The following is a 14,633-nucleotide window of genomic DNA, read 5'->3' on the forward strand; positions in this document are numbered from 1 at the left end:
CCCTCCTCATTGATGATGATGAAGTTCCGATCACGCTTGCAGCAGTAGAATGGCCAAGGGGCCACAACCTCAGGGTACCTGCTTCTAAAGACGGAGGTATAGTTCACCCAATCCATGGGATCATTAGTGCCACAGCACTGTTGCTAATGGAGGGTGGGGGAAGAAAACAAAAAAAGATAACAAACTCAGTTTCCTACCTTCTATTACAAGTGGTATCACCAGAGTACTGCACCTTATTTAACAATGTAGGGAGAGACCATTGCTCATTTCAAAGCACATGCTGTGAATTCAGAAGGCCCCAGGTTCAATGCCTGGCATTTCTAATCAGAAAGATCAGGAAGACAGAGGTAGGCAAAAACCCTGGAGAGCCACCACTGTCAGTCCAAGCAGACAACACAAGACTAGATAAATTGTCTTATGCCACATCTTATACACTATACAGACATGAGATGAGCACATATGCCCACTCACAATGTATCTGACTTGATCAATAGCCATGAGGAGCTGCCTAGAAGAAAATGGATGTGTCACATCCCTTGGATATCCACCTCCCAAAGCTGCTTCTATGTCAGGAGGTGGGGAAAAGGATGCTGGCCCACATCTTGTTAAGACAACACTTCTTGATACTGACTACTAATTTAATCTTCTGGGATGCCAATTTCAAGGCCTCAAGACAAGCTTCTACCATGTCTGTTTCTGCTGGACACTACCATAAGAACATAAGGACCAGAATCCCATTGGTGACATATTTTATGAATACACAGGATTCCTAGAAGGGCAACAGCTCTCCTTCCCCCCATGGATACACGAACCACTAAATGGCAATGGGGGTTTGCCTTGGTACTATCAACTGGGATTGTGCAGGTGGTAAAGGAGAAGCCAGGTGGAAGAACACTGGTAGACGTTTTTGCACAGGCAGACATCATGCAGGATCATGGCCAAGGTAAGCCATGGTGGATCAGATCAAAAGTCTGTCTAATTCAGTCTTAACATCAGTGCCACAGCACACTCCTTCTGGGGACATCCAGCAACTGAACATTCTACCTTTGATACTGGAGGGGAGCATACGTACACCATGGTTAGTGGCCTTACTCATGAATTTGTCTAGTCTAGACCTTGGGAAGTTACTTTTTACAAGCTTTTGAAGAATTTTCCAGTGTAATCCATTATTTTACTTATAACAAGGGTTAGAAAGTAACTAGCTATCCCTGCATCTTGTGACAGTTCCACTATTTAAATATACACTTCCTTTCCTTTGTACTGAACATCCTGCCTTTCTAGTTTCCACAGATCATCTGCTAAGTGAGGAGGAGAAAACCTTCTCCCTGTCCACTTTCTCACACTGTGTCTAATTTTATGTACATCAGTCATCTTTCTGCTTATTTGTTGTTTTCTAAGCTGTCTAGAAAGCAGTCGGCCGCTCACAAATAACCAGAAGCTGCCCAAATGAGCCACAGTACGTTAACCAGGGGTAGTTTACCTCCATCATGAAGCGATTCCACATACGAGTGAGTTCCCGGCCTTGTTGTGAGTCAGCGGAGTAGAAGGACAACATCTGTTTGGTTATCAGCCTGGAATTTGAAACTACCTGGGGTGGGGAAGGGAAAGAAAATGTTGGTCAGTGACATTCCCCGACATCGCATTTTTAGAATACATTCCAGTTCCAGAAGCTCAGGTTATGAAAATACACACAATGGTTTTTGCACACATTATTGTGGATTTTCAATTTGTTTAAAAATCAGAGTCAAGAATCACACTCACTTTCCATGAAGCTATCAGAGCATTGGGCAGAGGGTTGGAGGAATGGAAGACTAAAATGTTTCTAGGTTTTGCTGGAACCTTTAGCTCGCTAGATTTCTTTGGTGTACAGTTCCTATCAGCCCTACCCATCATGGATTGTGGGAATTTTAGTCCAAAACAGTTGGAGGTTCCCAAAAGAATCAGTGAAACTGAACTCCTTATGGAATGAAGCCACCAATATTTATTGTTCAGCTATTGTAGTCACTGGGGATAATTGGCTATCTTTGGCTTTTAGTCAAATGGATAAAATATGTATTAATCTCAGAACCCTTTCAAACTCCAGGTAAAGTGAGGAGCCCTATAACACTAAGCTCACCTGCAGTCACAGGCCCCAAGAAAATGGGGGAGTGTGTGGCTCTCCAGATATTTTAGGATTGCAACTCCTGTCACTGGCTATGCTTTCTAAGGCCGAGGGAGTTTCAGTTTAAAAATACTGGGATGTATATTTCATAGAATCGTAAAATCATAGAGTTGGAAGAGACCTCAAAGGCCATCCTGTCCAAGCACCTGCCATGCAGGAACACACAATGAAAGCACCCCCAACAGATGGCCATCCAGCGTCTGTTTAAAGACCTCCAAAGATGGAGACTCCACCACACTCTGAGGGAGTGTGTTCCACTATCAAACAGCTCTTAGTATCAAGAGGTTTCTTTTCTTCCAAGATGACAGTCCATACAGTCAGAAGTACACCACAAGAAAATGTAAAGATCCACCACATGGGAGACACTGCTTCTCCCTTGTATTCAGTGGGAACACTGCCATGCCAAGTAGGACTATAACACCCTTCATCCTTCACAATTGGCTATGCTGGTTTGATGGGAGATACATCCCCAAAACATCTGGAAGATTATACATTCTCTATCTCTGGTTTTCTGTTTTGAAAGAGGTGCTACATATCTGAATTCATGCAGAAAGGCTAATTAGGCTAAAATATCCTATTCTAACTGGACAGAGCTAAAGTTTTGCTGGTGAAAGTCTTAAGTAGGAAGAGTTCCCAGTTCTATACTTACATAATCACGATGTGTGTAGGAGGTGATGCAAGATGCACACTCAAACAGGTAGACAACCAAGATCAGCACCAGATACTGAGGGGGTAAGGAAAATGAATATTTATTTCTGTGTTCTCAAAACGAAAGGCACTCAAATTGACTTACAAATAGATTTAAAACAGAAAATAGGTTTAAAACATCCATAAAAGAAGAATAGCACCCACACAGTTAAAGCCCCCTTCTACTATTCCTGTCCTAAACCGGTATCTAGTAGCTGTGATGGACTGGATGAGGGCAAACAAACTGAGGCTTAACCCAGGCAAAACAGAGGTGCTCCTAGTTAGTCAAAAGACAGGTCCAGGAATTCAGCATGTTAGATGGGGTTACACTCCCTGTGAAAACATAGGTTTGCAGTTTGGGGGTACTCCTGGATTCAGCTATGAGCTTGGAGACCCAGGTTTTAGCCGTGACCTGAAGTGCTTTTGCACAGTAAAAATGAATGTGTCAAACTGTGCCCATTTCTGGAGAAGTCAGATCAAGCCACAGTGGTACATGCCTTGGTCACATCCCATTTTGATTACTATAATGCACTACGTGGAGCTGCCTTTAAAACGTGCTCAGACACTTCAGTTGGCCCAAAGATCTGCTGCCAGGTTGTTAACTGGAGCTGGCTACACAGATCATACATCTCTTTTGTTGCAACAGGTTTATTAGCTGCTGGTCCATTTCCGGGCACAATTCAAAGTGCTGATTTTGACTTATAAAGCCCTATATGGCTTGGGTCCAGGCTATTTGAAGAACCATATCTCCTTTTATGAGCACACTAGAGCAGCAAGACCATTTGGAGAGGTCCTCCTCTCTGTCCCACCACCTTCTCAGGCTTGTTTGGTGGAAAAAGGGAGAAGGCCTTCTTGGTGGCTGCTCCAAGGTGATTTTAATTAATTAATTAATTAATTAATTAATGTGGTCCCCCTACATCTCAGAAATAGAAAGAAACCAAGTCAAAGGTAGGAATAATATTGTAGCTGGTGCCAGGAGTTGCTAAAAAACAGTCCGTGACAATAAAAACATCATTTGGATATTCTGTAAAATCCTAAAAAGCATGGGTACATTCCAGTGTTTGAGGCCCTGGAGCAGTTCCAAAAAAGGGCTCTCTCTTTCTTCATATGTGTCACCTGCTTTGGGAGTGATGGCATAAAAATTAAATAAATAACTGAGACAGAGCACAATAGGCAACAGCTTCCCAATCTTCCTGTCAGAATCAATTTTCAGCCCTGCAAGCATTATGAGGTGAACAGCTTCATCCCATGCAGTAACACACAAAATATTGGATGACATCAGCAACACTATGAGATTTAAGAAGATAGCATTGGGGAAGAAGGGGTCCTCACTGCTAGAACCCGTAGCCTACAAGATCCCTGGAGCAATTGCACCAGCCCTGCTGTGAACAACAGCAATAAATGCCAACAACTTCCCAACACATTTTGCCATGTCTGGAGGAGCCCACAGGCATGGAAGATGTTTAATGTGTCCCCGAGCCTATGAAACAGAAAGAAAGAGGGAAGGAGGATCTGATGGAAGATCCCAGCTGAGAAAGATAATGTTCATAAGAGTGTCTTGCTTTACTCACCAACAACACCATGAGCCTGTTGCCATTCACAAGGCTGATAATGCCAAAGACGCAAACGCAGAAGAAAGAAAACCCAGTGAAAATGGAGATCCAGGCCCCTGCATAGACGTCATCCTTGCCCGACACTCCCATGATGGGGTAGACTTTGTATGGATCGGCTGTTACCCAGATAGACTCAGCGTAAAGGGCCAGTCCCGAGAGCTGCAGGGACATGAGGAAACATAGTTACATGGGAAATCACCTTATATTATACTAGGATTATTTGTCTGTCTAGCTGAACCTTTCCCAACCAGGTGCCCTTCAGATGTGCTGGCCATCTGACTGGAAATAATGGAAGTTGTAGTTTGACACATCTGCAGAGGAAAGGGCTCATCTAACCCTGCACCAAGCTTGGAAATGTTACCTTTGCAGACTACCACTCCAAGAATCCCCCAGTCAGCATAGATTCTAGCCTTGCTAATGGGAGAGGACACCCTAGACATCGAAATCCAAAAGAGGAGGAGGAGGAGATATTTCCAAGCTCTGCCCAGTCCTGTTTACTCTGACTGGATGCAATTCTTCAGATGCAACTCTCCACTAGAGATGCCATGAACCACATTTTTGGCAAGCACAGCACATGATGTACCATATGCCCCTTTTTCTTAAACTTTTTATATTTCTGGGGAGTACGCAGGCCATTAACAGCCCAGAAGAGGAATTTAGTACAGTATTTTTTTGCATCATTATCTTCTGGTGGCTCTTCCACTTCTGATAGTTGTCCTTTGGATTCTCCTCAAGTGCGTCTTCCTTGTTGTGAGTATGAGTTTTGGAGAGCTGTTCTCTTAAATTACATCTAGAACACTTAGTTTGCTCTTCTTCATGTTTATCAAGAAATTCTTTGGCCTTAAACACTGCAGTTAGTTTGACTCTTTCTTGTTTAAAATCGTAGGAGAGTCCCTCTGGCATCTCTCATTTTATAAACCACTAATTTTCGTCTTAAGGTCTTTGTCAGAAAGACAAAGATACCTCAAGATACCTCTCAATAATTGCAGTTTTATATCTTCAAAACTCATTGGTATGCAAATTAAATTATAAGATTTAATCCCTGATTTGAGTCTTTACAAATAGATGACAATATCTCTATGCAATTTTTTGTTTGTTTGTTTAGCAGTCCATGAATTGACCCAGAACATTCTATCTATTTTGCATTTGAATTTCTCTTTGTCTCTTCTCACAAAGTTTGCTAATATTGAGGTCAAATGTTCATACAAATGTTCTCCTTTTTAGTCTAACAGACCTGTTAGCACTGTACACAGGGAGGCAAAGGTGACCCTTCTTATGAGACCCTCTCCGCAAGAAATTCTTATTATGAGACAGCTCCCAAGCGAAACAAATGTAAGTCTAACATACTAGGAAATCAAAAGGTTGGAGGAGGCCGATATTCAAATACTGTAATTCAACATTCTTACCATGATAATAACATTGCCCATCACCAATAATCCCACAACTAAAGATGAGCCCTTTTCTGCCATATTTCCAGCAGGAGTTCCTTGTATCAGCTGCTCAGATTCTGCAATGGAGGAAAGAAAGCAAATCAAATAAATGAATTGAATAGAATCAGAATGCATTCCATCAAATACAAAGGATTATGGTTCTATTCCACCTTCCCACCTCATATGGAGTAGAGGACATCTGTGCAGGACTTCAAAACCCCTCCTCAAACATCCATATCCCTGAGATAAAGATCAGCTAGTTGAGTTTTGTACTAAACATCCCCTTTGTCTATGTACAGCATGTAGCCCTTCATGCAGAAGGGCCTTTTCAGTGTTGGCTCTGCTATTTATGTAGAGAAGAGACAAAGTCCCAGGGTGTTGGAAAATATGATTTAATTCTTCCAATGAATACAACATGTTTTGACCTAGCAATATTTATTGATGCTCAGGTTTGGATAAAAGATAAAGAAAAGGAACAATACCTAAGCAACAAAAATTGTAACAGGAGACAAGTTACAAATTGCAGTATCAACTTTGTGTGCAAATATCTTGCATGAAGATACATGTAAAATGTCTCAATTTTTAAAATACCTATTGACCCAAATATTACTTGCAGCACAACTTTAAAACTGCCTGCAAGGGTTTCTGCCTGGAAACGGATAGTTTGAGAAGTAGGAGGCAAAGCATTATATTGTTCCATTTTTTTCATATCCTTATCACAGCAATTCTACAATTCTCAAGTTTTCACATATCCCTAACTTTCCATTTTGTTATGAAAAGGATGGAACACTGCTGGAAAAAAACAACTATATTGCTGTACCTCCTGCTCCACAAACTATCAGTTACTAGGTATAAGCTCTGGAAACATTATTTTTGAAATCCCTGCAGATATTTTTAAAGTTGCATTGTGAGTAATATTTCATACTTATATAAGTTCATTTGGGTTAATAGTTGTTTTTAAAATTGAGGCATTTTGCATGCATATTCATGCAAGATATATGTACACAAAACTGATATTGCAAACTTTAACTTGTGTCCTGTCATAATTTTTGTTGCTTGTGCATTGTCCCTTTTCTTTTATCTTTTATCAGACCCTGGTGAAGGCCAGTAAATACTACTAGACTGAAACACATTGGGAAATTGTTAAAAATAAAATCATATTTTTCAACACCTTTTTGTCTTTACCTCCCTTCTATTGGACATTACCCAGAGACCCATCATATAACTACTGGAATGATATTAATTTACACAGGCTTTTAGAATGTAATATTTAGTTTTATAACCTATATAATCCTGTGCTCCCATTTTAGAGCCTGGCTTTTGCTATTTAACTGTTTAACCATCATGCGGACAAAGAGAAAGGCACATTAATTAATTACCGGAAATTTCTATTCTCCCTTTCGCCACACTTTATCCTCACATAAATCTTAGTATGAAAGAATGTGACCAGTCCAGTGAGTCAAGGCTAAGTGACAACTTGGGCCTAGATCCCTGAAATCCTAGCCCAACACTGTAACCTCTGCATCAGACTGGGCTGTTTAAAATGCATCCTTCTTTGTGTACAGGTATATTCTAAGAATCAATGGACCAGAAATATGGATTAGGCAAACTACTTATGGAAAGAACCATCCACATGCTGAAGAGAGAAGGGGCTGGATTTAGTCATGTGTTTCTCTGACCGCGGAGTGCCTGTCCCCAGGTACACATTCTTGACCAGCTGGTTCCAGAAAGAACAGTTTAACTTGTCTGGTGGGGCACACCTATGAGGCAGGATTGCCAAGATTCCTGGGTGTCCCCATTGCACCATTCAGGGCAACTTTTGCAGGAGGAGGGAGAGGAAAATGAATGGGTCAGTGCCCTAAAATTCAAACTCATCCTTCAGAGTACACATCACCACACCTTATCTTTGAGAGAGTACCAGTTTTCTTATCTCAGTTTTCTTATCTCATGGTACCAAGCAGACAAGTAATGCCTAGTCCATGACTGCCTGTCCAAGAATGCAAGGAAATAGTTCTGGGCAGGAGGAAGTGGTTCTGGACAGGTTAATCTTCTTTATACCTGTGTCATTCAAACAGCCCTTTGGCCCCCTAAACCAGTTTGTTAAGGCTACTGAAAATATCTTGAAATTGATTTTACAGTTTGTTGTTGTTTTCAATGTTTGTATTAGGTCTGTGGCCTCTATTTGAAGGGCTGTCTATTCCAAATCCAATCAAAAGATGATACCACCAAAAGGCAGAACATCAAGGGCCTTGAGGTTGCTCATCCACACTTAGCTCCAGAACAAGAGATGAAGCAGGTAGGCACGCAATTCAACACAATGATAGCACCATGTTCCTACTTTAACTGCCGTAGCAGCATCCTATGAAATCCTGAAATCTGCAGTTTAGAGAAGAGTACAGTATTTAGAATATTTAGGTACATTATCATCAGTATGTTCCTGCATGGCAGAGAGTTGGACCACATGGCCCGTCAAGTCTCTTTTGAATCTATAGATTCTGTGATCTGGTTATGCCTTCTGCTTCCCCTAAAGATGCTCCAGACAGAGAGCACTGAATGTGCAGAAGGACATAACATGAGCCAAGCTGGGTCAGAGCAAAGGCTATCTAATCCAGCTCTCAGTTCACATAGTAGGCAACAGATTGCCTATGGCAAATCCACAAGTAGCAAAACTGCCCCCCCCCCCCCCCAAGGGGAACATTCTTGGAAATTTCAACAGGTTTTTTTTAAACACATGAGAGGTCAGCTAACCCTCCAAAACATGATTGCCACCTAACCAGAAGAACCAGTCTGGGTTGATCTCTTGCCTTTAACAGTTGAATATTTTAAATAGAGAAAATCAGCAGACAGTAATATAACAGTGCATCATGCTGCTATTGAAGATACAGCTACAGTGTCTAGTTGAAAAGTTGGTAACTATCTTAACATCACTTGGCTGGAATCCTGTTACTGACATATACATGCCCAAGTGAGGCTTATGTGTACACATGTCTCTTTTTGAATGAGTCACAGGGGGCTATCAAACCCATGTGTGTGTGACTGCTGTTTTTTACTGGTAGGGCAGGGTGAGGCAATACAGAAAAGGGTCAGCCAGGATGCGGACAAGTCTGGGGGGGGGGCAGTGTTGGCCCTCCATCCTCCCCGCTACCCTGTCTGTTCTCTGTGGGGCAGCCAGGCTGTGGATGAGACTCAGGGAGCCAGCAATGGCCCTCCATCCTTCCCCCTCCGTAGCTATCTGCCATGGGGCAGCCAGGCTGGGGATGAGGCTTGGGGAGCCAGTGCTGGTCCTCCATTCTCCTCCTCATGCTGGCTGTCCACTTGGAAGACAACTGGGCTGGGGAGGAGGCTTGATACCATATTGACCCATGTATAAGTCGACCCAGGTTTTTTGGGGTCAAATCTTTTTGCCAATTGTGTGTGTGTGTGTGTGTGTGTGTGTGTGTGTATATATATATATATATATATTCTTTTGACTGCCCCAGGTGCTATAAAGTAGGAAGTATGGGTTTTAAACCAATGGCATCACCAGGCTTTGTGACACCAGGAGTGGGGAGCCAAGGGGCCAGAGGTGGCCTGTGCCACCCCCTCCTGTTGCTTTTCTCATCTGCCCTCCTCTGTTGTTGCTGCTGCTGCTGTCGCCACCACCTCAACCCTCTCCTCATGTTGAGAGCCAGGCCTGTGGGGAAGCCATGAGGGATGTGCTTGCCCCTCCATCACAGCAGCAGGAGGTCCCAACCTGGTATCACCCATCCTCTGGTGTGGTCCTCACCACATCCCACCCCACGCACACACATTGTGATTCCACTGTTTCAAACAAATAACTGCTATTGCTCCCCTCAGCCCGTATTTTACATCTACCTCTGGTTGGCAACTCAGCATTCTTAAAAAAACAAAACCCTAAGCCCCCATGTAGCCTACCAGCCTAGTCTTTCTGCATTTGCTCTACACATCAATCATTCACACATTCAAGCCCAACCACTCACAGAGAGTTTCAGAGTCCTCCCTTCCATTGCAAGGGGAGCTGCTGAAACGTCAGAGATAAAAGGCAGAAACATAGGAAAGCTTCTTCACAAGATTAGGCTGATTACCTGAAAGCCACTCTTGGTTGCTTTTGTATTTTTCTGAAAGATCCACATCCACTTCTTTAAATATTTCTAGTATCATAAAATCATAGGGTTGGAAGAACCATTCACTCCAACCCCATTCTGCCACGCAAGAAGACACAATCAAAGCACCTCTGAAAGATGGCCATCCAGCCTCTGTTTAAAAACTTCCAAAGAAGGAGACCTCATTTTAGTTTGTATCCTATGAAGCTCATGCCACAATAAACCTGCAAGCTTCTACAAGACATTTTAAGGCGAGTCCAAGATGTTTTGCTGACCCAAACATGCTACCCATGTTTTGCTGCCCAAGACATGCAGCCCAAGATAACAACTTGTTCTCTCCCTACATATAGAAGCAAGCTATGGATTTGTAGTCACATTTTATTTCTACTGTGGTGCCTGGAGAATGTCCTCTACCAGAACCAAGGGTAGCAGGTTAGTTTAGGGGTTATAGGACAGACTTTGGGGCACACAGTGTTAACTCACAAAGGCCAATGGTCAGAGTCTCAGGAGAAATTTGCAGGGTTAACAGACTGAAAACTGGAGAGCACTACTCTACCTTTAATTGTTGCATAGGAGAAGGTATTTCAGTAGGTTTTGACTGTCATGCAACCAGTTAACAAGATACATTTGCTGAAATTCTCACCTCAGCACAACTATAAAAAACACAGTTCACTCTGGCATCCCTAGCAGCATGGGGCACTGCTACCCACAGTCCTTACCCACAGAAGCAGGTTACCATGTCTGTTCCACTGGCAGGACATCTCTGTTTGGTGCTACTATGCAACACAGGCACACCTTCAACACAGATGGGGTCCCAGCCACTGCTAGGGGGCATGGAATTGTGGCATTGAGGGCAAGCTTGCCTCCTCACCCTGAAAGGCACCCACCTCATGTCCCAACTCACCAGTTAGCTCCACGCACACCAACTACAACCTGTTCAGCAAGGACCAGCCATCTCAGGGCTGCCTTTTATACATTCACCCTGGCAAAGGTGGGGGGAGGAGTGATGGGGTCAGAAAACTGGACTGGATTTTCTGGACTGGAGGCTGGAAAGACTGGTAGGGAAGATGTGGTATCTTCTTGTTTTCTTAACTAGGTGATGCCCCACCCAGAAATGGGTCAACTGAACAGAGTCAGTACTGTACTAATATAGTGGGATCCATACAAATAGTGGTAGGAGAGAAGGGAGGTCAAAGGTTCTCCCCAGGCCATAAGGATTCTTTTTTAGAAGCTTGTAAGACAAGGAAACAAAAACATGTGAACAGAGAGTGGTATAAAACTCAGAAAAGTTCCTTCAAACATGGAAAACATCCAGCATTCCTCAGCCAACATAGCTGCTCATGTTGAGTGCGGATCTTGAGAGCTTTGGTCTAAAAACTTACCATTCGACTTGGGAAGGATTTTCTTGCCAAATGAAAGGCCTTAAATTTGCTGGCCAACATGAGAAAATTAATGGGGAGAAAACACAGTTAGAGATGGTTACTGATTGTAATAATATTACCTTGGTTAAGTTATTTCTGGTGACATTTACTCTGTGTGTTGCGTATGCTGTCAAGTTGCCTGTTGACATGGCAACCCCCTGAATTTCATAGGGTTTTCTTAGGCAAGGAATCCTCAGAGATGGTTTTGCCAGTGTTTTCCTCTGAGATATAGCCTACAGCACCTGGTACGCGTAGGCGACCCGTTATCAAATACTAACCAGGGATGACTGTGCTTAGCTTCCAAGATCTGTTGCATCTGATGCCTTTAGGTACATTTCCCATACCTTCCAACATTTCACAGATGAAAACTGGGATACAGGTGTCTAAGCTACATCAGAGTGTGGTCAAGAAGGGCAAAAGTTATTAATGAAGAAGAATACACAAGCTAAGAGTGTTTGTAGCCATTTGTTTTTGCCGGAGCTTAGTGGTGCAAGATCCTCCCCCCACAGTCTAACCCATGGAATGTGTGCACATACGTTTGACTTTGGGTTTGTGGAAGTTAAAATACCTGAATAATGTTGTTATGTTTGCTTCTATTCAGTAGGGCAGTCTCATCTTTTAAATATATTTATTTAATTTTAAATTTTGAATTATATCGTGCTACAGTTATTTTAATGTCTGTTGTGCGCTAGACATATCTTTAGGGAACTCAAATTTGGAATTTGGAGAACAGACAAGCAAGAATTTATTTACTAGCAGGCCTAAATCTTAGTGTTAGAGTAGAACAATTGAATCAACTGGATTTACCTGAATCTACAACTGACTCCTAGGCTCATAGGATTCTGGTCCACGTCTTTGTTTTAGAAGGTATTCCTCTGGATTTCGATATTGTGGTCAAATCCAGACTTACGGTAGATCTGTTAAAATGAATGTGGTACATCAGTCGTTGCTAATTTGAGTTTCATTTAGTTTGGTTGGTATAGTAAGTAGGATCAAGTCTTTGGATCCAATTAATTGGTTTGTAACAATCAATTAAGGCCCTAATCCTAAATACACTAATAAGAGGCAAATGTGTTCAGGACCTACACCTGCAGTTGTAAAACTCCTTTATTTTAAAAATGCACAGCCTCCCTTCATGAAGGTGAAAAACAAAATAATAAGAAACATAGGTTATGTATTTTAAACTGAAGAAGGTAAGTGGGAAAGAACAAACACTATGAAATTCAGGCACCAATAAAACCAAACAGGCATGTTTAGCCATGCAAAGTTTGAGTAAGACTGTTTGGAATTTAAAACTTGTTTCAAAAATGTCATATTCAAAATCTGGCAAATCTCAGTACACAACTGGTTCCACAACAGGAAAGAGGCCATCAATAAAGTAATTTGTGTTAAGATGACCAACTGGCTGAAAGATGAAAGCAGCAGATAACATACACTTCAAACTGTCCTAATGTGACTGGGACAGTCCCAATTCATCCTCTGTTATCCCACTTTTTCGGCTGCTTCTGAAATGTCCTATTTTCTCTCTCCTCTTCTCACACTCTGTGCCCTATTTCAAGTGCTGCCAACTGAGTTCAAAGTGCCAAATTAGTTTCCACAAAGTGGCAAAGTAGTTTCCAGTAGAATCCGTGGATAAAGAATCTACAGATCCAGAGGGCCAACTGTATGCAACGCAAAGGATGTGGAAATGTCCAAATAAAGTCAATTAGCTGGATTAACCAGCAGATAGAGAGGAAAGGAAGAGGTCGGATTTTGTCCTTGGAAGCCCAAGCAAAAACGAACTGCTTCAGCCTCTTTTAGCTTATGTGTTTTTCCTCATTACTGATGTTACCATTTTGCCCATTTGATGTTGCTTGGCTATATACGATCCAATTATTACCTGTAAAATAGTGGAGGGCATGAGGTGATATGAGAACTGGCATGTTGTAGTGGTTTGAGAGTTGGATTATGACTCTGGAGATAAGGGTTCAAATCCCTGCTCAGCCATAGAAACCCACTTAAGGGTGATTCTAGGCAAGTCATATTCTCTCAGCCTCAGAGGAAAGCAAAGGCAAAACCCCTCTCCGAACAAATCTTGCCAAGAAAACTCATGATAGGGTAACCATAAGTGAGAAATGACTTAAAGGTACACAACAACAACAAGATTATACTCTGTGCTAGATTATAAAAGCAAGTGTATTGTGGTAGATTTATGGGTTTTGCTCTTATACAGTGGGCCCTTGGTATCCACAGAGATTTGCTTCCAGGACCCCCTGTAGATACCAAAATCTGTGGATGCTCAATTCCCATTAAATATAAATGGCATAGTAAAATCATGTCCCTTATATACAATGGCAAAATATAGGTTTGCTTTTTGGAATTTATAACTTTTGAATATTTTCAAGTTGTGGATGGTTGAATCCATGGATACAGAATCTGTGGATTTGTGGATTTGGAGGGCCAACTGTATGCAACACAAAGGATGTGGAAATGTCTAAATAAAGTCAAAATTGCCATCCTATATCAGACTTTTCCAAGCTGAACCACCAAACCCAAAATGAACCACCAAAGCATCTGAGGATGAAGGGACTTCACTCTCTCAGCCTCAGAGGTTGAGAGAGTGTCTAAAATCAACTGTACTGATGGGAGTTGTAGTCCCATCAATACTTGATTTCAGAGATACTCTCTCAGATGCAAGGGAAGAACTGGAGTTAAACTGGAGAGTTGGGGGATAAAGTCATGGATTTCATGGAAATTGTTAATTTCCTGTTGCTTTCTTGGTCTGAAGGATGGGAAAGCCAAGGAAGACTCTGCTAACAACCAAGCATTGTCCATAGGCCGGGAATGCTGGGAGCTGCAGTCCAACATCTAGAGAGGTGCACTTTGTCCACGCCAAACAACTACATTGATGAGAGTTGTAGTTTTTGTGGATGGACTCCCTCTTTCTTTTACTCTGTCTCCCATAATCCTGCATCCATTTGAGCTGTGTCTCAAAATATTAGATCTCTCCGCTTTGGTCAGAGGCAGGCCTAGGAGTTGTAGTATGCGTGACTCTGGGACACTCTCAGCTTTAGAGGATGGCAATGGCCCACCTCTGACCAAATGGAGGAGTGTTTGAAATCAACTGCATTGATGGGAGTTGTAGTAGATCTTTTGGCAGTTATCTATTTTAACAGTGTAATAATTTAATTCTTTTTAAAAAATGTACCTCTTTTCTATGTTTCTAATTGTATTGTTTT

The 14,633-nt window shown here is 42.1% G+C and overlaps 1 protein-coding gene across 1 annotated transcript in view; it reads right to left on the reverse strand.

The window, feature by feature from the left end:
- UPK1A (uroplakin 1A) overlaps positions 1-5,943 on the reverse strand; it is a 7,934-nt gene extending 1,991 nt beyond the window's left edge. Inside the window, 5 exon segments of the mRNA XM_042440219.1 lie at positions 1-143; positions 1,481-1,588; positions 2,811-2,885; positions 4,420-4,620; positions 5,868-5,943. The exon segment at positions 1-143 is cut by the window's left edge and continues 10 nt beyond it. Of these exon segments, the coding sequence (XP_042296153.1) occupies positions 1-143; positions 1,481-1,588; positions 2,811-2,885; positions 4,420-4,620; positions 5,868-5,930 (590 nt within the window). The 5' untranslated portion in view covers positions 5,931-5,943.
- Between the last annotated feature and the right edge of the window lie 8,690 nt (positions 5,944-14,633).

Source organism: Sceloporus undulatus, chromosome 9 (genome assembly GCF_019175285.1).
Source record: "Sceloporus undulatus isolate JIND9_A2432 ecotype Alabama chromosome 9, SceUnd_v1.1, whole genome shotgun sequence".
NCBI classification, from domain to species: domain Eukaryota; kingdom Metazoa; phylum Chordata; class Lepidosauria; order Squamata; family Phrynosomatidae; genus Sceloporus; species Sceloporus undulatus.